General features: G+C 38.3%; 1 protein-coding gene across 1 annotated transcript; it reads right to left on the reverse strand.

Moving 5' to 3' along the window:
* Positions 1-688: 688 nt before the first annotated feature.
* Positions 689-24,864, reverse strand: LOC145164163 (uncharacterized). The gene is made up of 8 exons (XM_079082887.1): positions 24,187-24,864; positions 2,202-2,703; positions 1,814-2,057; positions 1,619-1,724; positions 1,235-1,533; positions 947-1,167; positions 856-864; positions 689-786 (listed from the first exon to the last, which is right to left on the reverse strand). The coding sequence occupies exons 1-8, from the start codon at positions 24,862-24,864 to the stop codon at positions 689-691; spliced, it is 2,157 nt and encodes a 718-aa protein (XP_078939013.1).
* Positions 24,865-26,072: the final 1,208 nt, after the last annotated feature.

A 26,072-nucleotide genomic window follows, 5' to 3' on the forward strand; every position in this document is an offset into this window, starting at 1 on the left:
CTGGCATATCGTTTTCTGCTCAAACGATGATTGTATTTATGATGTGCACGGGTATTTTTTGCTTTTGTACTTTTCTCCTGCATTAGAAACATTAAAATTGTATCTACAAACTTTTAACTTTCCACTTTTTTGTAATTCTATGGGATATAAATGCATATAAGAAAAGTTTAACCAACCTCCCACTTTTTTGTAACTCTATGGGATACAAAAACCTTTCAGTCTTCTTTCTTTATAAACGGATAATCTTTCGGATGTTTGAATAGATTTGCCTTGGGATCTTTACTTCGGTTCTTAATGAACTTGGCATATATATAATGCTTGAAGTTTCTCCACTTCTTCCCGATCGATTGGAGAGTTTGCTTCCGGCTCTTTGGGTCAACTACAAACTTTTCCTGAAACATAAAAAAATGGTTGGTTAAAAAACAGATCTAAACAGGGACAAAAACAAGGACAAAATCAGAAACAGGGACAAAAACAGAAACAGGGACAAAAACAGGTAATAACAAGAAGAAACAGAGACTTACCAAAACATATTGCCATAACCCTTCCCTTACTTCTTCACTAACTTCCAGCCAAGACTCATAGGTTATGGGAACCATTGTTCTTGCAACCAAACCCTCAAAAGTAGACAGTTTTGTGGCTTCCTTTCCAACCGGGACACCTTTTTTATTGTAAGTTATTACAAGTTTCACTTTATTAGCTTTTGCCTTTGTTGTCGGACCTCTTTGTTAGGAGTCTTCATCGTGATCAGAAGCTGAATCCGATTCCATGTCACAAAAACACAACCTGTTTCAACAAGATTCAAATAAAATTAAGTACATTGTTATTTGTTGTAGTTGGAAAAAAATTAATCACATTCAAAATCTGAAATATAAACATACCAAAAACTTTATTATTCTGCAAAAAAATATTTAAACTAATATCCCCTCGCCATCCGGGCGCGTACACAAAAAATCATCATCAAGGTCTAATAAAGCGGAGTCTTGTGTTAAATCAAAAGTAGCATCAAATTCCAACATATCATCTGTTTCACCATTTGATCCATACCTGTACATCCTACGTGGTGTGAATCCAACAACAAGCAAATTCTCATCTTGTTGATCTTGAACATAAAAAACCTGTTTGGCTTGACTAGCTAATACGAAGGGTTCAGACTTCTGACCAAGTCTATCAAAGTTAACTACCGTGAATCCTAAATCTTGCTTTTTTACTCCACGACTATCAACCCAATCACACGAATATAGGAATAGTAATCATGCGATAATCAAGATCCCATATCTCCTTTATACGACCGAAGTAAGTAACAGCACCATACACAGGATTGGAGTCTTTTGCACTAGCAATCTGCATAGTATGTGCAACTAAAGATACTCCACTGCATTGAGTTGTTCTAGACTCATCTCGAGATGTTGTATGAAATTGATACTCATTTATGGAAAAACTGCTATATTTACTAACATCAAAATTAGGCCCTTTGGCCAACCAACGAACATCATCACAAATATCTTCCCCGTTAGCCAAACGTTTTTCAACCTATTAGAAAAATATCTAATTAATGTAATTCAAACAAAATAATTAAAAATAGTGTAATTCTAACAATCTTATTTTAAAAATAAACCTCTTTCTTAAACCAACTAATAAATGTCCGACTATGTTGGCTCTGCAACCATGTACTTTTGCGAGCGTGATGAGGGTTCAGATCCTTCAATTCCAACATATGTTGCCTGAAGTGTATTACAATTTAGAAGAATGTTTTATATGATAGATAATGGTATAAGAGTATACAGTTTCATGTAATTCTTACTCTATATACGGCTCCACAACAATAATGTTTCGTAATACATAAAGATGAGCTTGATCAAGTAACTGAGCATCTACAACATCGATTGTAGCCTTTGATAAAGGCTTGCCGCTGCGGATTCTTTCATCAACACGTTCATGAGGATTGCCAATTGATTTCGTGTTTTTTAAGTAGTCTGAACAAAATTCTAAGGCCTCATCCGCCACATAACACTCTGCAATGCAACCCTCGGGTCGATGATGATTTCTTACATACCCTTTAAGTGTTTTCATGTATCACTCAAATGGATACATCCACCTAAAATGAACCGGGCCACACAACCTCACCTCTCTAACTAAATGCACCATCAAGTGAGTCATGATATCGAAAAATAAAGGAGGAAAGTACTTCTCTAACAAACATAATGTTAATACGATGTCACTTTGCAACTTGCCTAGCTTACTAACATCAACAACTTTACTACACAACTCATTGAAAAAATGACACAGGCTTAGGATTGTTCTCCACACCTTCACATCTAAAACCCCTTTGATTGCAAAAGGAAGAAGTTGTTGCATTAGTACATGACAATCATTAGACTTCAAACCATTCATCTTTGAAACATCATCCGACACAAGATTCTTGAGATTAGAGCAATACCGATGCAGAACTTTTATGTTAGATAGGGTATCATAAAATAGATGTTTCTCTGCGGAATTCAATGTGTACTTGGCAGGCAGAAGCCAATGTCGATCCCCTTTTGGTTGAGGTCGTAATTCAGTCTTAATGCCCAACGCTTCAAGATCTTGTCGTGCTTTTAATCCATCCTTCGACTTGTGAGGCAAATTCAACGCTGTCCCATAAACACTCTCGGTCACATTTTTTTCTATGTGTATGAGATCTAACTGATGGCGAACATGCAACTTCTTCCAATATTCAAGTTAAAAAAAAATCGACTTTTTATGCCAAAATTTAGATCTCTCGTCGATACTTTCTTTTTTCTTCTTTGAATTTTCCTTCTTTGGCGTTTCCCTCTTTGACGCTCCCTTCTTTGACTTTATCCTCTTTAACTTTATCTTCTGTGATCCTACCTTCTTTGACTTTATCTTCTTACCCCATGTAGTCTCAAATCCCGCCAGATAGTCATAAATATCTTCACTTGTTGAGAGAAAAACTTTGAGACACACTTGAACAAACGTTAGAACAAGTATATTGCGGAATAGTTAATCTCGAAGGATCTAAAAGCTCAACAATAATATTTAGAGTTAGATAGTTAGATAGTTAGTTGTGGAAAAGTAAAGAAATGAAAATGACAACAATTGTTATATCAAGTATACACATAAGTTGATTCATAACAAGGAATGCATTCAAGCCAAGTTAATAAGTGAGATCAAACTTAGTGATTAAGTCCTAAGAGACTTGCTCCGAAGAGAGATTGTGATCAGTTGTATTCTAGTAAGATTTGTGAGTAAGAAGAGATGAGTAATTAGATAGAGAGATAGAAAAGATAACTTCAGAGATGTGTATTCATAATTAATCGATCTCCTGAATACAAGAGAATGAGCTCTATTTATAGAGACTCAAGGAGTTACATTAGATTCAATATCTATGAGTAGCCATGCAAGGCATACTGGACAATAGAGAGTATTACAGAAAGACAAATAAACTAAGTAAATTAGAATGACTGCGGTTGGCTTTGATGACTTCGGATGCGGTTGCTGAAGAGGGAGCTTGACTGCAGTAGCTTGTTGGCTGCGGTAGCTGAAGTTCAAGAGGGTCACTTTTCATGATTCAACAATTTCCCCCTAAGTGACCTCTTTAACTTTTGTTCAGCTATCAAGTTTAAGAAACTTGATCAGGATACACCAAAACTTTCTGACGTTTTCCAACCAAGTGATCCTTCTTAAAATCTCGAATTTGACTTCGGCAGTTGTATGCTTTGATCTTTCGACTGCGGTTCGACAGATTTCGAGTTGCTTCCTGGTGAGGCGATTCATTGCAGTCATAGGAATAAAGTATTTGACTTTATCGGTTTTCCTTTTGAAAATGACTCCAAGTTCAGGAAAGTTGGTTGCACCTAAGGATCTTTCTTGATAGCCTTCGGTAGGCATTGGTGCAGGATCGAGTGGTGGTAGATCAAACTTCTTGGCAATGGTGGGGTAGATGTCTGCTTCGATTTTAGCAAAATCACAGACAGTCTCTTTCAAAAACGTACTAGCTCTTTCAAGAGCTATCTTCATCTTCTGGTGTTTCTCCGACTTGTTCTGGAACACCTTTGCTATGAGAAAGACTTCTTCAGGATTCATGCAGGGGAAGTCAGCTTGGGTGCGGACATAGTCGTGTTCCCTTCTAGTGAGAGTGTATTGGATGAAGTCAGCCTTCATGAACTTCCGAGGCTTGTAGTTTTTGACTGCGGATGGTCTGTCGTTAGACCAGATTTTCTCAATGGGAGAGGAATGCTTAGCATAAAAAAGGTTAAGTCTCTCGAATTCCATTGGCAGTCTTTTGTGGTCTGGAAGGCTACGGTCAAACGGCTCAAACACTGTGAAGTATTTAGCATTTGGGGAGATTGGAACATCCCAGTAGCCATCCGAAGGGGTTTCAGCATATGTGAGATATGGCTTGTAGTCATCATCCAACAGTCTGCGGTGAGGATTGATCCATGAGTTTATCAAGGATTCATCCATGATAGTGTCAAAACCGCATTCTCTCCATATAAGTGTTGGGTTTTGAGCATTCTAACACTCCTATGGTGTACATGCAACCCTATAAACCTTGGATCTATGTTTTCTCTATTATACATGCAAATATTAACTATTCCAAGGTTTCATCCTAACTAGCATATTATGAAGCACCTATACTACAAAGTTCTAGTTAGATGACATACCTTTTGATGTAGCTTGATGTCTTCAAGCTTTAAGAGCTTAGCCCCAATAGTGTGGAAGCCTCAAATGGAATCACAAATCACCAAAACACCTTGGAAGAACTTGAGAGAATATGTATGCACACTAAAATCGGCCCACTCTTATTTTCACACACTTGTTCCAATTTTGTGAGCCAATGACCCCTTTATATATTATGGAGGATTAGGGTTACATCCATGTAAACCCTAATACCCATGACCTTTCATTTACATAGGATCCATGGGTTAAAAGCTCCATGGACCATCCATGAAAGCTTAGCCCAACCTAAATGAACTTGGCCCATTCCATATATATAAGAGTCCATATTTAATTAGTTCTTTTTGATCACTTAATTAATTCTAAATTAATTCTTGATCAATACTAATTAAATAATATGATTCCATATTAATATATTAGAACTTATAATATATTAATATAAATCATAAATATACTATTCTCAAAAGACTATCCATATAAATTGTGCCGGTGAAGTGCAACCCAAATGGACCATGCCGGGTCGGGTCAAGTAGATACCAAATATAGTTATGGACTTAGACATTAATCCAACAGTCTCCCACTTGGATAAGTCTAAAACTATTATTGAGTATGACTTCAAAACCTAACTGACAATCGTAGCTCTTAAAGCCGCTGTCGAACTCTGACCTTGTCAATGACTTGTCCATTAGATAAGGGATCATATATTCCTCCATTCTAGATATCATATGGACTGAGACATGGATTATAATCATTCTCTCTGTCCATTTGTTGTTTCCCGATTTTCGATTTATGATGACTGACTGATTGAACAAATCAAATCAGTCCTGGCTTGGCCAAGCACTCACATGTGTCATCGCTAAATCATCGAGGGGCCCACAGATATCGCTTTTATCTCGAAGGTAAAAGGAATGGATAAACTTCGACTCATATGGCTTGTTCTACTACTTGTTGAATCATACACAAAGGCATGTTTTATAACATCGAGTTACCGAATGTGTTTTCGTGCAATCAATGTACAACCAACTCATAGTAACAACTCATATCTCTAGGTTTGAAGAATATAAGATATTATCGTCTCATGATCACTCGTGATAAAATCCATGAAGTGATTCAAATGAGCGCGGGTTGAATCCAGTACTCAGAACTTATGAGCACTCATGAGTGTTGTAGCACAACTTTGTACACCAACTTGGACCTCTACAAGCCAACCCATGACAGTCTTGATTCATATCTACTTCCAACATATGACCGACTGTGGATGGTTTGAATAACTTAGTCATTCCGGAAGAATAACCTAGTTATTATGGAAGTCAAAACATGCAAAGTGAAACACAAGAATAAATGAATCAAATATGGTATCAAACCCTATGAATATAAATAGACCACTTTTATTTATCACCATACTGATTACTCATTATTCATTGTTTCGGTTTTATCCACTTTATACCTGAATTAAAAACACTAGTTGTCCCATGCTCCAAGCATGTACACTATGTTTTTCTAAACAATAGCTTTGCCATACACCAAGTATGCACTCTATGTTTGTCTATGATCCTTACTTTGTGAAATAAACCAATTGAACATAATTTCAATGATTCTAATTTCACACTCCCAAATCCTTATCGAAAAATGTGAGAATTTCAAATTCCTATCATTTATCGAAATCTGTTTAGATTTTAAACTTATATGCACTGACCCTCCTGTAATGAATATGTACAAAGTCACAAAGACTTGTCAACAGTCATTATAAGGTATTCCAATGGAGATCAACTCCATGGAAACTAAGTCTCATATTCAAAGTACATTGCTTTGGACATGCTTCTTGCATTAAGTTTTCTAATCTTACACAGATAACTTCCACCTATGGAGACAACTCCATATTCTCATTTTGACTATCACTTCTGAATAAGAGATGCCTCTTTTCAGAATATGTCAATATGGTCCTTCCAAAATTAGCACTATACTTCCAACTGTCCCAGAGCAACCAATCTTTGGTAAACCTCAGATTGTCCTCGACAATTGCTTAATCATTTTAGTCATATCCAATTCTAGACCTTTTCCCTTCTTAATGCCTCTGGGCATTTGGAAAAATTCAGAAATGACAAATATTATAGCACATGCAATCGATCCTGTACCCAAAGCAAATGGTACACGATTCATGATGTCTCACATAAAGACATGATTCTAGACCAGTCTTTTGCTACAATATTTTTATTTGCCATGTTTTCAAAATTTGACTATGAAGAGGGATGCCGTAATCATAATCGAATTTTTAGAACACAATATATAGAATTTCCTTAAGTTGAACCAATCCAACATGAAATTCATATATATATTCTTGACTAAAGATGATTAAGGTCTCAATCTAAGCCTTTAGAACTGAAATGAAGTATATCCACTCCCTTAATTATAGCAAAACAACTTTTTCAATCCCTGCAGCCTCACGAATTGAAACTTTTGTTTTCTATAATTAACATTGCTAACTTGCAACACTAACAATAATTATCATGCTCCCACTTACATGATGATTATTAGCATAACACTTATGCTCCCACTAGCTTTGACATGTACTCAGAAATCAGCTGGACTTCTAGAAATCAATACTTTATTGACTTTCTTACCAAAGTTCAGATTTCTGATACGAGATGCTTTGATAAAACTTTATCAAAATCATACACCTTTCCTTAGATAGCATGCATGTGTGTCTAAACAATTTCAGAACTATGAAAAGGGATGCCGTAATCATAGTCTCAATTGTTTAGACCTTTTGCCATCTGCTTCAAATCTACTTAGTGAAAGTGTTTCCTCACCATCATTTTCATGAATCGGAGAGAAACCTTATGACCCTTAGATTTTATGGTGTATGTGTTCTTATCCATGTGAATCATCAAAACCATAGTCACAAGACAAGGATAATGACAAATCCAAACTCATATGGACTGAACTTATACAATCTTAACTTCTTGCCACCTGGCTGTACAGGGCCTGCCATTGCTTCCAAGTTGTTATGCAACCAATTGAGAACTTTCAGAACTCCTATGCAAAGCCAACTTTAACTGGAATGGGCACAGAATATGTCAACACGATAGGTTATAAACCTCAAGTCGTGTGCTAGTGAAGAACCTCAGGTTGTATTCTTGATTAGTTCTTGAAATTCTTTTTAGGATCTTTAAGACTCCCACTATCCTCTTGACATATAAGACTATCTTGCCAAATATTCAAGAGATAGTGCAGATTCTTTATCAAGACAAACACTTCACACAATTGGCCTTAGTTGGTCTTTGTTTTATCCAAAACATCACAACTTACCAATTTCAAATGTACAAGAGTAGGACACTTTTACTCTTACATTTGACAAGTGTTTTAAACCTTTCTTTAAGATATGTCACTCAAGTTACAATCTTGGAGTATGACTCTAAGAATTGTTTTGGAACGAAGTATGACTCATCTTCCTGATCTAACCATTTCAACAATTCATGACTCCTCTTCTTAGTCATAAGAATGCACTAAGAAGACCTTTAGAGGACTAATTGTGATATGATTTCTAAATCATTAAGATGATCACAAACATGATACTAAAGTACTCTCCCATCTTTTCAGATTTGAGAAACTTTTATCTTTCTGCCTAATTTGATTCTTCCCATTCGTTCTGCCATACATTGAGACTTTTCCAATGTTTCAGAATTATACTTAAACTTGTAAGTATAACCATATTTACTAAACTTTAGTAAATCAAATAGTCTTAACGAGCTTTGTGGTGGACATGACCAGTGCACAAGAATGTGTACTCGATCCCTTTAGTCCTTCACTTGACTCACACATCCATGTGAACAAGTAATTAGTCTTGATTTTCCAATGCTTGAAAGTTCTCATTCATCATACTATTCAACTTGCATGATTCCAAGTTTCGGTCCAATTGAAACTTGGGTGATGAGGAACTTTCCTGATTTGGTAAATTTAGACACTACCACAAATGAAAGAATCAAATCCATTTTCCAATATTGATGTCAGTGGAATCATATAAGCAACAATTTTCCACAAATGCCATTGTAAGGATACTTCAAATAAACAAAATTAAACAATTTTCTTTTATTTTAAAACTTTGCGGAAAAACTTATCCTTACAATCCAGATGGAAAATTGTTGTTATCTATTCCTTAGCAATATATCATAACTTCTTAAGCAACTGCTCAAAATTCTGATGCGGTCGAAATCCACCTTCGCGATCAGAATCATCATATACTTCCTTTAAGATTTCTCTCTATTCTTTGATTCTTAAAACATCAACATGTGACCCAGTCACATCATGTAATGAGGATCTCAGAATAGAACTTAACAGAGTTAGATAATGGGCTCTACCTGATGTAGAGTCAAACTTATTGACTTTAACATCCTTAGGTAAATTTGGCAGCTTTGCAATCAACGCCCCTTCCTTTGGCAAAATAAACATATGGACCCTTTGGTAATGGGACTATCTCAGACTTAGCCTTTCTCTTTACCATTTGGTCAACCGGGTTGAATATGGCCAATCCCTTTCCATCGGGAAGAGAATGCTTTTTCTGGATTTCCAGTGTCACCATTGTCACTGTCCATAAAGTTTTTGGGAAGTTGATCTTCTAATCAAATTAGTTTCACTATCGTTCCAAATCATTGTTGATTCAGCAGCACCAAGCAAATAGATATGATCATTAAGGTTCATGTCATAGTCTGTATCATAGTAGTCCCAAAGGAACTCACTATGTGACTTAGAAAGTGATTGAACATCCAACTTTCTCAAGACTTTGAAACCCAACTCTCCCGGCTTGTCAATATGTGACTTCATCTCTAAGATGTGATCACACATAGACCTTGCTTGCCATTAGGGCTTGAGTGACCTTGAACTTGTGGGTTAGGGAGAATAATTGGAGGAGGTGGAGGAAGTAAAGTTCCAAGAGATTTGGGAAGATCATAGATGTCTGAACTCGACATCTTTTGGGAGATATTCAAGATAGTTGATTTAAAGTCCTTAATATAACACCAAATATGAAATATTAAGGCTAGGATCCAACAACCTATTTATAACTGGAAGAGGGATGCCGTAATCCGAGTTATAAAATAGTTGAAGGTAGGTAAATGACGATTTACCAATTTCCACCATGAAAAACGAAATAATTTAATTAGGTTTTTTACTTGGATTTGAAACTCCTAGATCTTTTGAGATTCATTGAACTTTTCAATGGCATGTTTCAATCTCGAGTGTGCCTTTCAGGTTTTGTGACTGGGATGTCGAGGATCACAAAACAAGGTGTGAAGTAACCATGCAAATATACTTGGTACCCTTAATATTTACCCCTCAATCGATGTGTCGGTTAACCACACGAGCTCCACCGATACTATCACAAATATTAAGTTACCCTTTGCCTACTTTGTTAAATCCAGGTTAGTGTGCCGGTTAACCACACACGCTCCACTAACGGTTTAAACAAAGTGCAAAGTGTAATTTCATGGATTAGCACCTTATTCACATTTTCCTAAGTAACTAAGATTGGGAATTAATAAAAGGTTTAGTTACTTAGTATTTATCATTAATACTTTTAATGAAGGGAGAATTATAGTCCTTGTCCTACCTGTTCGGCTAACGACCCTCCACCGGTCAAGGAAGCGGTGAGTGAGAGTGGACACCCATTAAACTGCCATTTTATAGGCAGTAACCTTATACCCCCCTTATAGACCGGCTTCGTGAATGAGGCCTACTAATGGTAAGACGACTTGCTCTTATACATATAATATATTAAACTTTTAATATTATAATAGTATAAGGGTGTATTTTAGACATTTAAAATACTTGGTGGTTTAATCTATTAATTAAACTAGACTTTTAATTTAATTAAACTCAAACCATATATTTATGGATTAATAATACTCTTTTAATTAAACGCTTTAATTAACTATTAATAAAGTCCATAAGAGTTAATTTGAACTATTCAAAAAAACATCATAATTCCAATTATTAAACTCAAAATTAAAACCATTTAATTAATTGTTTAAGTTATGAACCCAAGATTTTTAGAATTCAATTCTTTTTTTCATAAAAAACTTTTCTCAAATTCCAAAACTTGAGGGCAAGTTTTGTAATTCTTGAAAACCTTTGGATTCCATAACTTATGGAATTAATGGTGTTTTATGATGAAACTTTTCATGTTCCATAACTTAAGAACAAGTTATGGAATTCTTTAAAACATTAACACCAAATTTTGTAACTCCATAAAAACTTTGAATCAATTTTTTTTTTAAAAAAAAAACTTTCATATCCATAACTTATGGAAGTTTCAAAAACCCTTAAGATCACAACTTTAAAAAAAACTTTTGAGCTCCAAAATTTTATGACAAAATATGTAACTCCTTAAAACATTTAGATCAAACTTTTAAAACTAATAAAATAATCATATCATTTTATCTTTTACTAAATTTGACCTAATTCAACTCATATAACAAATGATTCAAATTTTACAAATAATTCGTTTTTCACAAAACAAGTAATTATCTTAAAATTTGACAAACGTCATGTTTTTTTTCCTTTTTTTCCAACTTGAAAATAAAACATTTGCATCAATATAACAGAAAACAACCCATGGCTCTGATACCACTGTTGGATTTTGAGCATTCTAACACTCCTATGGTGTACATGCAACCCTATAAACCTTGGATCTATGTTTTCTCTATTATACATGCAAATATTAACTATTCCAAGGTTTCATCCTAACTAGCATATTATGAAGCACCTATACTACAAAGTTCTAGTTAGATGACATACATTTTGATGTAGCTTGATGTCTTCAAGCTTTAAGAGCTTAGCCCCAATAGTGTTGAAGCCTCAAATGGAATCACAAATCACCAAAACACCTTGGAAGAACTTGAGAGAATATGTATGCACACTAAAATCGGCCCACTCTTATTTTCACACACTTGTTCCAATTTTGTGAGCCAAGGACCCCTTTATATATTATGGAGGATTAGGGTTACATCCATGTAAACCCTAATACCCATGACCTTTCATTTACATAGGATCCATGGGTTAAAAGCTCCATGGACCATCCATGAAAGCTTAGCCCAACCTAAATGAACTTGGCCCATTCCATATATATAAGAGTCCATATTTAATTAGTTCTTTTTGATCACTTAATTAATTCTAAATTAATTCTTGATCAATACTAATTAAATAATATGATTCCATATTAATATATTAGAACTTATAATATATTAATATAAATCATAAATATACTATTCTCAAAAGACTATCCATATAAATTGTATCGGTGAAGTGCAACCCAAATGGACCATGCCGGGTCGGGTCAAGTAGATACCAAATATAGTTATGGACTTAGACATTAATCCAACAATAAGCTCAGCAAGTTTAGCTGCTTTCCAATCTTTTTTCCTTTGGGTAGTGGCAGGGGAGTCGTTTGAGCTTGGAGAGGACATGTGATCCACCAAATTTTTGAAGTGAGGAGGGGTCTCTGGTTTCTCAGGAGTGATCTCCTTTTATGGTGGAGTATGATGAGGTGGAGTATGATGAGATGGAGTATGATGAGATGGTTGCGGTGAGGGTTGCGGTGTGGAAATTCTTTCTGTAATGATGGGGGGAGTCTGATGAGATGGTGTTGGTGAGGGTTACGGTGTAGGAATTTTTTCTGTAATGAGGGGGGGGGGGCTTTGATGTTGGGAGAGGCTTTTGGAGTGATTGGAGTGATGGACTTCTTCTTCACTTCCCCCTCTTGAGGAATGCAACCCAGGAGCTTCCTCAAGCCATTGTCGAAGGCCATCAACTTTGGCAAAAACTTCCTGAAATTGGGCTTTAAGGGCATCTGCCAACTGTTGATTGTTGGGGATGGTGGAGTTGAAGAGCAGCCTGTGAATTTCCTTGGTGAGTTGAAGGATTTCAGGGCCATGGAAGTTGGTTGACAAGGATCTTTGCAGGCGGTTGATTCTAGCTTGAAGGACTGAGATAGTGGACTCATATGCAGTGTGAGTCTCAGCTATCAGCTTTTGAGATTGGGTGGCTTGATCCGCAATGGCTGCTTGGAGATCTTTCTTGATTGCGGTCACCTCAGAGATGAGGCGTTCCGCAGCAGCCATGAAGTCCTTGTGATCTGCTTGTCGATTGTTGTCAAGGGACCGGATTCCCATTTCAACTTTGAGGGAGATACGCTCAGCAGCCAATCTCTCACATGTTTCCAAGCGTTCGATTCTGTCGATCAATGACTGCGGTCCGGGTGTGTCTTCTGGTTGCGGTTGAGTTGGCTTGACCGCAGCAAGAATTTGATCGACCTTTGCTTGCAGGCTCAAAAATTCCTTTCTTGTGACAGCATTCTTCTTCTTTTTCTTCTTCTCTTTGGGCTTAGAAGTCGAATGGTGAGAGCCACTTGATTCTTCTTCTTCATCGAACATCATAAGATCATCATCAGAGGGAGAGGGTTTGTTTACCTCTTGTAGATCAACATCATCAAGACCGAAGGTGGGAGCAGAGCTGACTTCTATTGCGGTTCCTTCGTCTTGGAAGCATTTTGATCAGCAGTTGCTTCTTGAGCTTTGCGGAGAGTTTCTGCCATCTCAGACATCCAGTCTTGAACTTTCAATATGGTGGCTACGGTATTGGCATTGTTAATTGCATCTGCCCAATACTTAGCCACAACTTGGATTTCTTGTTGTTTTTGCTGCTGTTGCTTGATTTGTTGATCTTTTCGAGCTTGGAATGCCCTACGGAAGGCAGGATACTTCTGGATGTCGGGTTCAGATACCGGAGTGTAGTTCAACCATGAGTCATTAGAGTTGTCACCGTCAAATCCTTGGTATTGCACCGAAGTGTCCTTCGGGTCCACGGATCCTTGCACATTTGTGCTCACCGTGCCTAAACCACCTATTACAGATGTAAGCAGAGTAGGATTTCCTGAGCTTCCTCGGTCTCCTTGACCCGTAGTCAAGTTTGGCCTCGGATCAGTTCCGGCAAGGGCGGAAGAAGTGCCCTACGGTTGGGAAGGTGTTTGAAGTGTATGGGTGACTTTTAAGAGGATGGAGTTCAACTCCTCAGGGGAAAAGAAATGCAGTCGGGAAGCCCTGGAGACCTTAGGGCGAGAGCCAGTATTATCCTCTTGGGAATGAACTGGGGGGAAGTCTCCACGAGGTGATGAAACAGACTCACTTTCTGAGCTTAAGTGGTATTCGATGGTGGTGTTGAATGGGTCTGCGGCCACCCCAAGGACTACCGGAGCCTTTTGAGAGGCTGAGGTATCAGTCCGGTCACGCATATGGCCAGTGGGATTGGTTTTTCTTTTCTTAAGGATAGCAATTGGTTGCGCATCCTCATCAGAGTTACTGTCATTTGTAGGTGCGGTTGGTTTGGTTTTGCGTTTCTTTGAGGGTGCGGTTGGTTTGGGAGCATCTTTCTGTGGGGTTCTTTGTTTCTTTGAGACATTGCGGGGGCCTTGATGAGTTGAGGCCAATTTCTTTCTTCTTTGAGAAAGATTTGAGAGAGTAGTGGAAGATGGGACTGCGGTACTTCCAGGGGTAATGATTGCGGATGGGTTTTGAAAAGGCGGGGTAGGAAGGTATGGGGCAATACCTTCCGTAGCCTTAATATGATCTGAGACATCAGCAGTCTCAAGACCAAGAGTGGTGAGAATGTGGGTTGGAAGTCTTCTAATTGGTCCAAAGACAGATTGATCAGATGAGGGATTGTACCTTTTGAGATCCTTGGTGACAAAGTAGTTGATGTCGTTGCCCATGTTGATCCCTGCGTCCACATGGAGGTCTGAAATGCAGAGGGACCAAAATCTTGCAAACGTAAGCTCGGTAGGGTTCTCCCTTGGGTTCTCCTTGGGAATGTATTGTAGAAAATCATCCCATAGAATCTGACCGTAGTTCACGTCGTGTCCAGTGAAAATACTCCATACTAACTCCAGGAGTTTGAGTCCCATATTGTCCGTTCCTCCGGTTCTGTCGGATAGACTGCGGATGACAAAATGGCAAACGAATTGCCAGACCACAGGCAGTTGGTTTTTCTTGAACTCTCCAATGCGTTTGATTTTCTTCTGATATCCTATTTGGTAAAGTGTAGAAGTGATGTCCGCCATGGATGGAGTAAAGATCTTGATGGAAGGATGAACAAGAAGGTTAATGGACGAAAGAAATTTTTCTTTAGACAGAATTACTAAAGAATCGTTAACGAGGTTTAGATGCACTTCTTGTGGGTTCTCGAGTGGTCGATAGGCTGAAAAGGCACATTTGAATAGGGTAGAGAGGGGAACAACGTCTGTAAAAGAATCGAAAGGGCCAAACAGGGGGTGATTGTGCAAGAACTTGATCATCAGCTTGATCGGTGCATTGTAAGATGCATGATCTTCGAACACGGCTATGAAATTGCTTGAAGCTATCGTGGGAGCGGGATGTCTTGAAGCAGAGTCTGAACCAGTAGGGTTTAGTGATCCAGATGCCTTGGATTGTTTCTTGGATACGCCGGATTTCACCATTGTAGTAGTTTGAGAGAAAGTGTAGAAAAAAACAGAGTATGATAATGGAGAAAGGATTCAATGTTCAGAGAGCGTAAACTGTTCTTGGGGAAGAAGAAAGGTTTTTATAGGGGTTTATGGGAGCGGGAAACATTTTTTTTATTTACCCTAGGTAAAAAAGGATAAGGTAAAAAAAATTGGGGGTTATTTTGATTTTGGGAGATGAAATCTCAGCCACACATTATGAAACGGTTTAAAATTTTTGGATTTTACCAAAAAGGGATTTGCATTTCGTGAAAAGCCAGATGTACATCATCACGTCAGGTGATCGTGTGGTGAGGGGAAAAGAAGTTATAACGGATGGGACGTGCTGGGTAAGAGGAAAAGAGAATGAGACAGTTTCTCAAGGAATGTTTTTATTTATGGAAAAACGTTCTTTTTGTCATCATACCTAAAATAGGTCTGGCACAAGGCTTATTCAAAAAGAGAATGAGACAGTTTCTCAAGGAATGTTTTTATTTAATGAAGGATCATTAAATAGCACACCACGATTCAAGGATTAATGAAACAGTTGAGAAATTATTAATGTGATTGCGGATGGAAACTTCATTGCGGATGGATCCTTTGCCATTATGGATGGACAGATACATGACTGCAGTAGAGAAACTGAGGAGAGCACTTGTACAAGAAGTTAGTAATAACAAACAATAAGGACCAGTGAAGGATAAATATGATATATGGTTGTGATACATAGACTGCGGTACACAGGATATACCAAAACCATCTATCATAAGTAACTTTCAGTTAGGACCGCAACAGAGACCAAGGATGGTCTGCGGTGCCTATCAATTCAAGAAGAATTGTGGGTCCGGATTCATCATTCCTAACATTTGTAAGAAAGTGTTGAGCTTTGTAGAGTCAAGTGCCTTTGTGAACACATCAGCAATCTCTTCATGAGTATGAACAAAGATGAGTTCAATGTTACCTTTCAGGATGTGGTCTTTGATGAAGTGATACCGTAGTTCAATATGCTTGGTCTTGGAGTGCTGAATAGGATTGTGAGAAATCACTATAGCACTTTCAGAGTCACAGTAAATTGGTATCCGCAACATTCTGTATCCGTAATCCATAAGTTGTGTCTTCATCCATAGAACTTGTGAACAACAGCTGGCTGCGGCCACATATTCAGCTTTTGCGGTAGACAAAGATACACAACTTTGTTTTCTTGATGACCAGCTGACGAGTCTTCCACCTAGAAATTGACATCCACCTGAGGTGCTTTTTCGATCTAGTATGCATCCGGCGTGATCCGCATCTGTGAATGCTTGAAAGCTGAAATCATTGCCTGTGGGGTACCATAATCCAAGAGACTTGTTTCCTTTTAGGTACCGTAGAATTTGTTTAGCTGCGGTCATATGTGACACTTTTGGGTCAGCCTGATACCTTGAGCATACACCTGTAGCAAAGACAATGTCTGGCCTGCTTGCGGTGAGGTACATCAAAGAGCCTATGATACCTCTATAAGTCTTGTGATCCACAGATTCACCTAAGGGATCAGCAAAGATCTTATATCCGAAGGCCATGGGGACCTTAGCCGAAGAACAGTTGTCCATAAAATATTTCTTTAATAGTTCAGTGGTGTATTTCTCCTGATGAATGAATATCCCTTGTGGAACTTGTTTCACTTGAAGTCCTAGAAAGAAGTTAATCTCTCTATTCATGCTCATTTTGAACTTGTTGGTCATGAGCTTAGCAAATTCATCCACCATTCCTTGATCAGTCGATCCGAAGATGATATCATCCACATATATTTGTACAAGCATAAGGTGGTCACCATTTGCTTTTCTAAATAAAGTGGGATCAATCACTCCTCTTTTGTATCCGGACGAGACAAGAAATTCAGAGAGAGTCTCGTACCACGCTAGACCGTAGACTGCTTTTTCAAGTTTGTAGCAGTGGTCTGGGAATTCAATACTTTCAAAGCCTGGAGGTTGCTGAAGATAAACCTCTTCTTTTAATTCCCCATTGAGAAATGCACTATTAACGTCCATTTGGTGTACCTTGACGTTCTTGTGGGCTGCGTATGCTAAGAAGATTCGGATGGCTTCTATTCGTGCCACCGGAGCATACGTTTCATCATAGTCAACACCTTCAAGTTGACTGTAGCCCTTTGCAACTAACCTTGCCTTGTTTCTGACTACCGCACCAGATTCATCCAGCTTGTTTTTGAATACCCATATAGTACCAACAATGGTGTGACCATGTAGCTTCGGGATGAGCTTCCACACTTTGTTTCTTTTGAATTCTTCTAGCTCTTCTTGCATTGCGGATATCCAATCAGGTTCTAGTAATGCTTCTTTGATCGTTCGGGGCTCGACTGAGGACATAAATGTTGCGTAGTGACAATGATCAGATAAGTCCTTGGAAGATCGAGTCTGGATACCTGTGGATGGGTTGCCAATGATTTGACCTGGTGGGTGGTCCTTCGTCCATACGTGTAGACGGGGTTGTAGATGATCAGCAGCTGCGGTAGTGGGAATATCTTCAATATCAGAAGATTTTGCGGTTGGAGATGGCAGTTCCCCCTGGACTTGAGAACATCCTGCGGAATCATCTTGGTTTGTGGGAACGAGAATGGAATTTTCTTGAGCAGTTGGAAGAGGTTCCCCCTGGATTGCTGATGGGAGTTCCTCTGGAACCTGAGAAGGTTCCCCCTGGACTGTGGATGGAAGAGTGATAATCCTAGAGTCTGTTCTTGTGTCGATGTTTTCTATGTTTTCATCATCCGAGTCGGAAGAAACATTGGATGATAATGATTCTCTACAGATGGGAACTTGAGCTGTATCAAGTACTGGAACCTCGATGGTTGTTGCTTGATCCGGAGTAGAGCTTTCCCCCTCAACCGGCGAGGTGGAAGTATTGAGAGATGCTACTTCGGATAGTGAAGGACCAGATACATCAGCGTGCTGCTGTTGAGCTTCTTGAGACACAAGAACTTCGGATAACTTGGCTGTTTCTACAGGGTCGAAGAGATCGTCATAGTTGACTTCAACAAGATTTAATGGACCCGAAGAGGTTGGAATATCACTTTCCAGGATTGCGGTGGTTTCAGTGGATGGAGGGGTGTTGCGGATGTGATAGTCATCAAATTTCACATCGAAGCTTTTAATGATCAACCTTGTGCGTCTAATGAGAACTCGATAAGCAACCTTGTTAGTGGAGTAGACAAGGAAGATGCCTTCATCAGAATTCGGTGCAAACTTGTTAAGCTGATCTCTGTTGTTGATCACAAAACATCTACACCCAAAGATATGAAAGAAGCGAACATTTGGCTTGCGGTTGTTAAGGCCCTCATATGGTGTTTTATTGAGGCGTTTGCACAAAATGCTTCGGTTTTGTACAAAGCATGCGGTTGCTACAGCTTCAGCCCAGAAGTAGAGAGGAAGGTGTGCGAAGTTGAGCATGGATCTGGCTGCTTCTACTAGAGTGCGGTTCCTTCTCTCTACTACTCCATTTTGTTGCGGTGTGTAGGGAGCTGAGAAGTTATGAGTGATGCCCTTGGACACCAAGAAACTGTTGAGGAGATGATTAGTAAACTCGGTTCCATTATCACTGCGGATGCGTCGTACTGGCAGCTTTATCTGAAGTTCTATCTCCTTGATGAAATTGATGAGAATCTGCGGTGTTTCTGACTTGAGTCTGAGGAAGAAAACCCATGTGAAGCGTGTGAAGTCATCTACTATAACCAGTATGTATTTCTTGTGATGGAGACTGGCTACGGTGGATGGACAGCAGAGATCAATGTGCAGGAGCTCAAGTGGTTCAGAAATTGAAGAGTCAATCACTATGGGGTGACTTGCTTTGGATTGCTTTCCACATTCACATGCAGGACAGAGAGTATCATTGCTGAACTTGAGAATAGGGAGTCCTCTGACTAGTTCTCCAGTGACCAAATTGTTGATGTATCTAAAGTTGAGATGAGCTAGCTTGCGGTGCCATAGCCAGCTGACTTCGGACACAGCTTTGGATAGGAAATATAACTGCGGTTTGCCTATGATCAGAGAGACGTCCAGAGGATACATAGTACCTTCGGATCGAGACTTGATAAAACATGTGCTCCTATCACTTGTCATTACATAACAAAATTGATCATCAAATTCAACTCGATGGCCTGCCTTACATAGTTGGCCAACACTGATGAGATTGTGTTTAAGGCTTTCTACATAAGCAACCTTTTGAATAGAGAAGTTCCCCATAGTGAGAACACCGTAACCTCGGATGATCCCATTCGCATTGTTGCCGAATGTAACATTTCCACCGTTGCAAATTGGCCTGAAATCCCGAAGGTATTCTAACCTTCCGGTCATATGCAAGGAGCAGGCATTGTCGATTAACCATTCTTCTTCTTGTTCCTCCTTGCACAAGGCCTGAGAATTACACGGTTAGTTTAGGCATCCAAACTAGTATGGAGCCTGAGACAACAGATGAGTTTCTGAAGGATGCATGGACCGAGGTTGCAGGGGCAGGTTTCTTGTCAACTTTTAGTCCTAGTCCAGGGTGTTTGTGTAGTTTTGGAGTGTTGTGTGTTTTTGAAAAGTTACGAGGTTTCTGACTCCAACTAGATTTGACATAGGATGAATCTTTTTGGCAACTACACTGACATTTGCAGGTTGAGATTTTGTCTTTTGTTCTGACACCACGTTTGGTCAGCGGTCTAAAGGATGAGTTGGGCTTGTGACCGGTCCGAGGTTGAAAAGATCTGACATGAGTGTTGTTTGGTTTCTGACAAGTTTGTTTTGAAAAAGGTTTAGCACGTGTAGATCTTTGTGTCCTTTTTGTTGGATTTGGTAGAATACCTTTCCACTTGTTAAAATTTTGATGTGACTTTAAAAGTGTTGGAGTGGGTAATATACCTTTCCATTTCGGATCATCTGAGGAATAGATTTGAAAACCATTGTTTTGAAAAGACTTTACACCTTTTTGGGTTGTGTCAGATGAAATAGGAATGACTGTTGAAACTGTACATTCCTTTTTGTATGTTTTCTTGATGGGAGAGTTTTTTAAAAAATAGTGTGAGAAAACAAATTTTTCTGGACTTTTGGACTTTGAAAATCTGACATGCTTCTTGTTTTTCGAAAAGATTTGTCTATTTGTGCCTCGGGAGCGAATTTCCTCTTTGAAAGCCTTTTTTGCTAAAGTTTTTGGAGAACCGCAGTCCTTGATGTTCAACTGCGGTTTCCTGGAATTCTTAGAAAAATTTTGAAAACGTGGGCTTGAGTCATCCGAACTTGAAGACTCAGGGGTCTGAGAGCATTGACCCACTTCAAAGTTTTCTATGGGTAATTCATGATGAATTGGCTGAAGAGTCACAGTTCCTTTTACTGATGACTGTGGTAGAGATGATTTGACTACCACAGAGTAAGTCTGAGTTGGGACTTCAGTAGGACTTTTGTGGGACTTTTGACTACAGTGTGAAACACTGCGGTCTGAGGGCAGAGATGGAAAGTCTCTAGAGACTTCGGGGCCCTCAATGACTATTTCTTCATCAACTACGGATGAGGTTTGAGAGTTTGGGTAAATGGTGCCACAGATAGGAATTTGATCACATGTGTGACCCGAAACCTCAGGCACAATTTCCTCAATTACACAATTATTGCTTAGATTATGCAGTCTACCGAAGTGAGTTTTGATGTCTTCGGGAAAGGTCTTGTCATTGACTGGGAAATGAAATTCTCGGTCTGGAGGGACATACAGTCTGTCTTTGTTGAACCGGGTGAGGAATCCATTGCGGTAGGATATCCATTTGACCAACCCCAATTGTATGTATTGTCCACGGTTCCATTATTTACCAAATTTTCAATAGCTTCACTTTCATTGAACAATTTTTCGATTAAGAGATTTAAGCGTACAATTTCACTATGAGCTAAATCTCTCTGGTTCAAAGCTATTTCTAATTGTGTTTCACTCAACATTCTTGCATCTTTCTCTAACTCTAAGTCCTTTTCTAACATAGCCATTTTGAGTCTTTTGTTATCCAATCGTCCTCTCACATGGAACATCTCTTGGGACGCAATGTTCTTCTCATCTAAGGCTTTGTTATAGTCTGTAAGGACGGCAGCACACGTGTCATTATGATCATCTATGTAAGGTTGACAGTCATGCATGCTATAGTTTAGAGTTTGGATCATGAGTTTTACCTGTTCGACGATGCTTGAAGTTCCATCCTTTGCCATGTAGCAGTAGTTCTTGTCCAGCTTTGTAGACCCATCATCATCCGCAGTAGCCAGCATGCAGATTTTCCCTTTTCCTTTGACACTGCTGATGGCTTCATCTTCGTCTCCGGATGACCAAACTTGATGGTCTCTTTTGACATGGGCTACGTATGCCCTTGCCTTTTCCTTATCTTCCAACTCTTGAGCCATTCTAAGGTAGAATGCTCTGTCTTTTACTACATTGGCCTTACAATCTCTTGCAAAGTGATTTTCTTTGTTGCATTTGTGACAAATCACAACATCAGTCTTGTCTTCAGAGGTAGTACCGGAGTCAGTGGTTTGAGTTGACTGCGGTGCTTCCTTTGGTTGAGTATTTTGAGATTGAGGTGGTGGATGAGAACTTTTGGGATATCGAGGATGGTTACTCTGGGGACTGAAGTTGCGGTTGAATGGAGGTTTGTTGAACTGTTGATTCTTGCGGAAGGAAGGAGGCGGTAGACGGTTGAACTGCTGGCTAACCAGAGCAATAGCCTTCTGAAATTCTTCTTCATCATCATACTCTGAATCAGCTTCGTATGACTACGGTGGAGTGTCATACGAGGGAGAGCAAGATTGATTATGTGGAGATTGTGCTATGAGAGCAAGCGGTCCTCCGAAGTCAGCACAGTCTTTGAGTATGGTGGATTCTTGTGCTTGCAGTTCTCCATAGAGTTTGTAGAGTGACAAAGAATGAATATTTCTATCGCCTTGGACTATCATCTTAGCCGTAGTCCAATGTCTTCCTAAACCATTAAGAAACTGAAGATTTGTTTCATGGTTACTGCGGATGGTGCCCGCATTGGATAACTTGGTGACTATCATGTTGAACCTTTTGAAGGAGTCTTCCAAGCTTTCGCCAGTATGAGCTTTGAAGTTGTTGAACTCATTGATTGCGGTAGTAAGCTTCTTGTCTTGTGCTTGTTCTGAGCCTTCGTACAAATTCTTGAGAACTTCCCAGATCTCTTTTGCTGATTTGCAATTTATGATAATATCGAAGTTGTCAGGATCAACTCCACAAGAGATTTCATAAAAAGCAACAACATCATTTTCCATTTTATCGAGATCATCCTTGGTGGGACGGTTCATGACTGGTTGACCTCCTCCTAGTCTGGTTGTAGCGCCGTCAGTTTGGACTGGTGTAAGGACTGGGACATGTGGTCCTTCTTCTACGGATCGCCATACATCTCTACCAAATCTCCTTAAGTATCTTTCCATTCTTTGGGACCAGTGATGATATTCATTTGCTACCAGTATTGGGGCTCGATTAGAACCACCAACACTGTTGGAAACATTCAGAGATAACGATTGTGCCATATTTTTTTTGTTTTAAGAAATGAGCTTCAGTGGTATAGAAGGCCCTTTGAAAATCAAAGTTCCGTTTTCAAAAAGCAACCACTATGGCTCTGATACCAATTGTTGAGAGAAAAACTTTGAGACACACTTGAACAAACGTTAGAACAAGTATATTGCGGAATAGTTAATCTCGAAGGATCTAAAAGCTCAACAATAATATTTAGAGTTAGATAGTTAGAGAGTTAGTTGTGGAAAATTAAAGAAATGAAAATGACAACAATTGTTATATCAAGTATACACATAAGTTGATTCATAACAAGGAATGCATTCATGCCAAGTTAATAAGTGAGATCAAACTTAGTGATTAAGTCCTAAGAGACTTGCTCCGAAGAGAGATTGTGATCAGTTGTATTCTAGTAAGATTTGTGAGTAAGAAGAGATGAGTAATTAGATAGAGAGATAGAAAAGATAACTTCAGAGATGTGTATTCAGAATTAATCGATCTCCTGAATACAATAGAATGAGCTCTATTTATAGAGACTCAAGGAGTTACATTAGATTCAATCTCTATGAGTAGCCATGCAAGGCATACTGGACAATAGAGAGTATTACAGAAAGACAAATTAACTAAGTAAATTAGAATGACTGCGGTTGGCTTTGATGACTTCGGATGCGGTTGCTGAAGAGGGAGCTTGACTGCGGTAGCTTGTTGGCTGCGGTAGCTAAAGTTCAAGAGGGTCACTTTTCATGATTCAACATCACTGATGATGGTTGTGGCATAAAATCGTGCTCATGTTGATTGTTGAAATGTTTTTTTCTTTTACGAAAATGATGTTCAAGTGGTAGGAATCTTCTATACCCAAGGAAGCATACTTTTTTGGACTTTGGCAACCATTGTGAACAAGTATTCTTTGAACATATTGGACAAGCATAATAACCTTTGGTAACACACCCCGAAAGATTACCATATGCGGGAAAGTCACTTATAGTCCAAAGTAATATTGCTCTTAGATTGAAGTATTCTTTCTTATAAGAATCAAAAGTCTCAACGCCAGTTTCCCACAAGAGTTTCAGATCTTCTATCAATGGTGCCAAGTAGACATCAATATTGTTACCAGGTTGGTTTGGCCCAGATATCAACAGAGTCAACATCATGAATTTTCTTGACATACACAAATAAGGGGGTAGATTATATGTTATTAGGATAACCGGCCAACAACTATGCTTGGAACTTAATGACTTGTGAGGATTGATACCATCAGCAGACAAGGCTAATCTAAGATTTCGTTTTTCTTGTCCGAATTCTTTCCACGTGTTATCAACAAGCTTCCAAGAAGGGGTATCGCGAGGATGAGTAAGCTTCCCATTATTGACCCGACCTTGTGCATGCCAAGTTAAGTCATGTGCAATTTATGGTATTGAAAACATTCTTCTAAATCTAGGGATGATAGGAAAATACCACAAAACTTTTGAAGGTACGTTTTTGGTATTCTTCTTCCTACGAGAAGTGCCACAAGTTGGACATTGAGAAGCATCTTTATGTTCTTTCCAGAATAGAACACAATCATTTTCACATGCATGAATCTTCTCATATTGTAGACCTACTCCTTTTAGCAACTTCTTGGACTCATATATCGAGCTAGGGATGATATTCTTTGATGGTAAGATATCTTTTAGGACAGACAACAAAGCATCAAAACTAGCATCAGACCATCCAAACTGACCCTTCAAATGTTGGAATTTCAATAATCCACTAAGTGCATTATACTTTGACCCTACATAAAGTGGCTTATCACATTCTTCAAGAAGTGATTTCAATGAATCAGGTTCTTCGTCTATATATTTGAAGGCATCATGTAGCATATCCTTTGTATAAATAGCATCAAGAGGAATGGAATTGTTAGGGCATCTAGAATCACTCTTGGGTTGTTTTTCTCCATGGAAAGACCAAATCTTATAATTTTCATCGAAGCCATGGGCAAACAAATGATAGCGGACATTGTCAATTGAGTGGTGACACAAATTGATGCAATTTACACAAGGACATGGAATAACATCTAAGTTTGGATTATTTCTTTGTGCAAACTCTAGAAAAGCATTCACGCCTTCATCATATGAAGTTGATAATCTACTAGAGGACATCCATAATTTATCCATTAAACATTTGTTTCCAACCTACATAATTATATACCATTTAAAGCAACAATGATTATGCATGTATATGGACAAAAACTGTGCAAAAACAAAACTGTACAGGGGCCAAAACTGTACAGGGACAAAAAAATTGTACATGGGCCAATCTTGACAAAAAGCTTTCTGGGATGGAATCTCGGATTCTATAAAACAGAAAAAGTACACTTTATTTCTTTATTTTCCAGTTAATATTTAACTTTAATTTATTTATTTATATATATTTTTTTATGTCATCAGTTATGTAATTAAAGTTGTCTTCTTATCTTTTTTTGTATTGACTTGAGCAGCTATGTGATGCAATAATTTTCAACCATGACCCACCAAGATGTTTTGATTGCTGGGTAATGTATACATATAGTCTATTTAGAACTACATTTATTGGTGATATTTTTTATGTTCATAATTTGCTAAATAGCTTTATTTTTTATTTTTTGCTATAGTTCTAGTTAGTAATAAAGATTTATATTGCCTCTTTACAGGAATGTATGATCATTAGGATGTTTTCTTCTTGTTTCTTTTTCTAATAATATTTCTTGTCTCTTCGACTATAAATCCTATTGTTTATTGTTTATTATGCTTCTATGATTTGTGAAATAGGGAAGACAATACTTGCAAAGACTCTAGCTCGTTTTGTTAATGTTCAATTTGTCATTGCTGATGCAACCACCTTGACACAGGTCAGTCAGTTGCTGATATATTTATTTATATTGCTTTTATGGAAATGGACTGGAAAGTGAAAACCCAATCTCAATGTGTAGATTTATGTTTCCATTATTATATATGGAGTTAAATGTATATTTATGCTTTTCCCCAAATTATGCAACAAAGTGGGTTTTATACAAAATATGCAACACCATTTCATTTTAGGACCAAATAAATGGTAACCTGTTTAACCTTTCCAAGTGTTGTTCAATAATAATATGTGTCGATTGCATAAATTGAATTGGTTAAAAAACTGAAGCATTGTGGCATAAATTTATAACAAAGTGTAACAATGTTACTTAAATTGGTAAAAAAGCGAAACATTGTTGCTTTCATTGGTACAAAGGTCAAACACTAGTGCATAAATTGGTAAAAAAGTGAAACATTGTTCATTGTTGCATAAGTTGGTAAAAAGAGTGAGACATTGTTGCATAAATAAACATTTATGGAATGAATCGTGGTTGCATATT

Source organism: Lactuca virosa, chromosome 3 (genome assembly GCF_052849685.1).
Source record: "Lactuca virosa cultivar CGN04683 chromosome 3, Lactuca_virosa_CGN04683_v6, whole genome shotgun sequence".
In the NCBI taxonomy this organism is placed as follows: domain Eukaryota; kingdom Viridiplantae; phylum Streptophyta; class Magnoliopsida; order Asterales; family Asteraceae; genus Lactuca; species Lactuca virosa.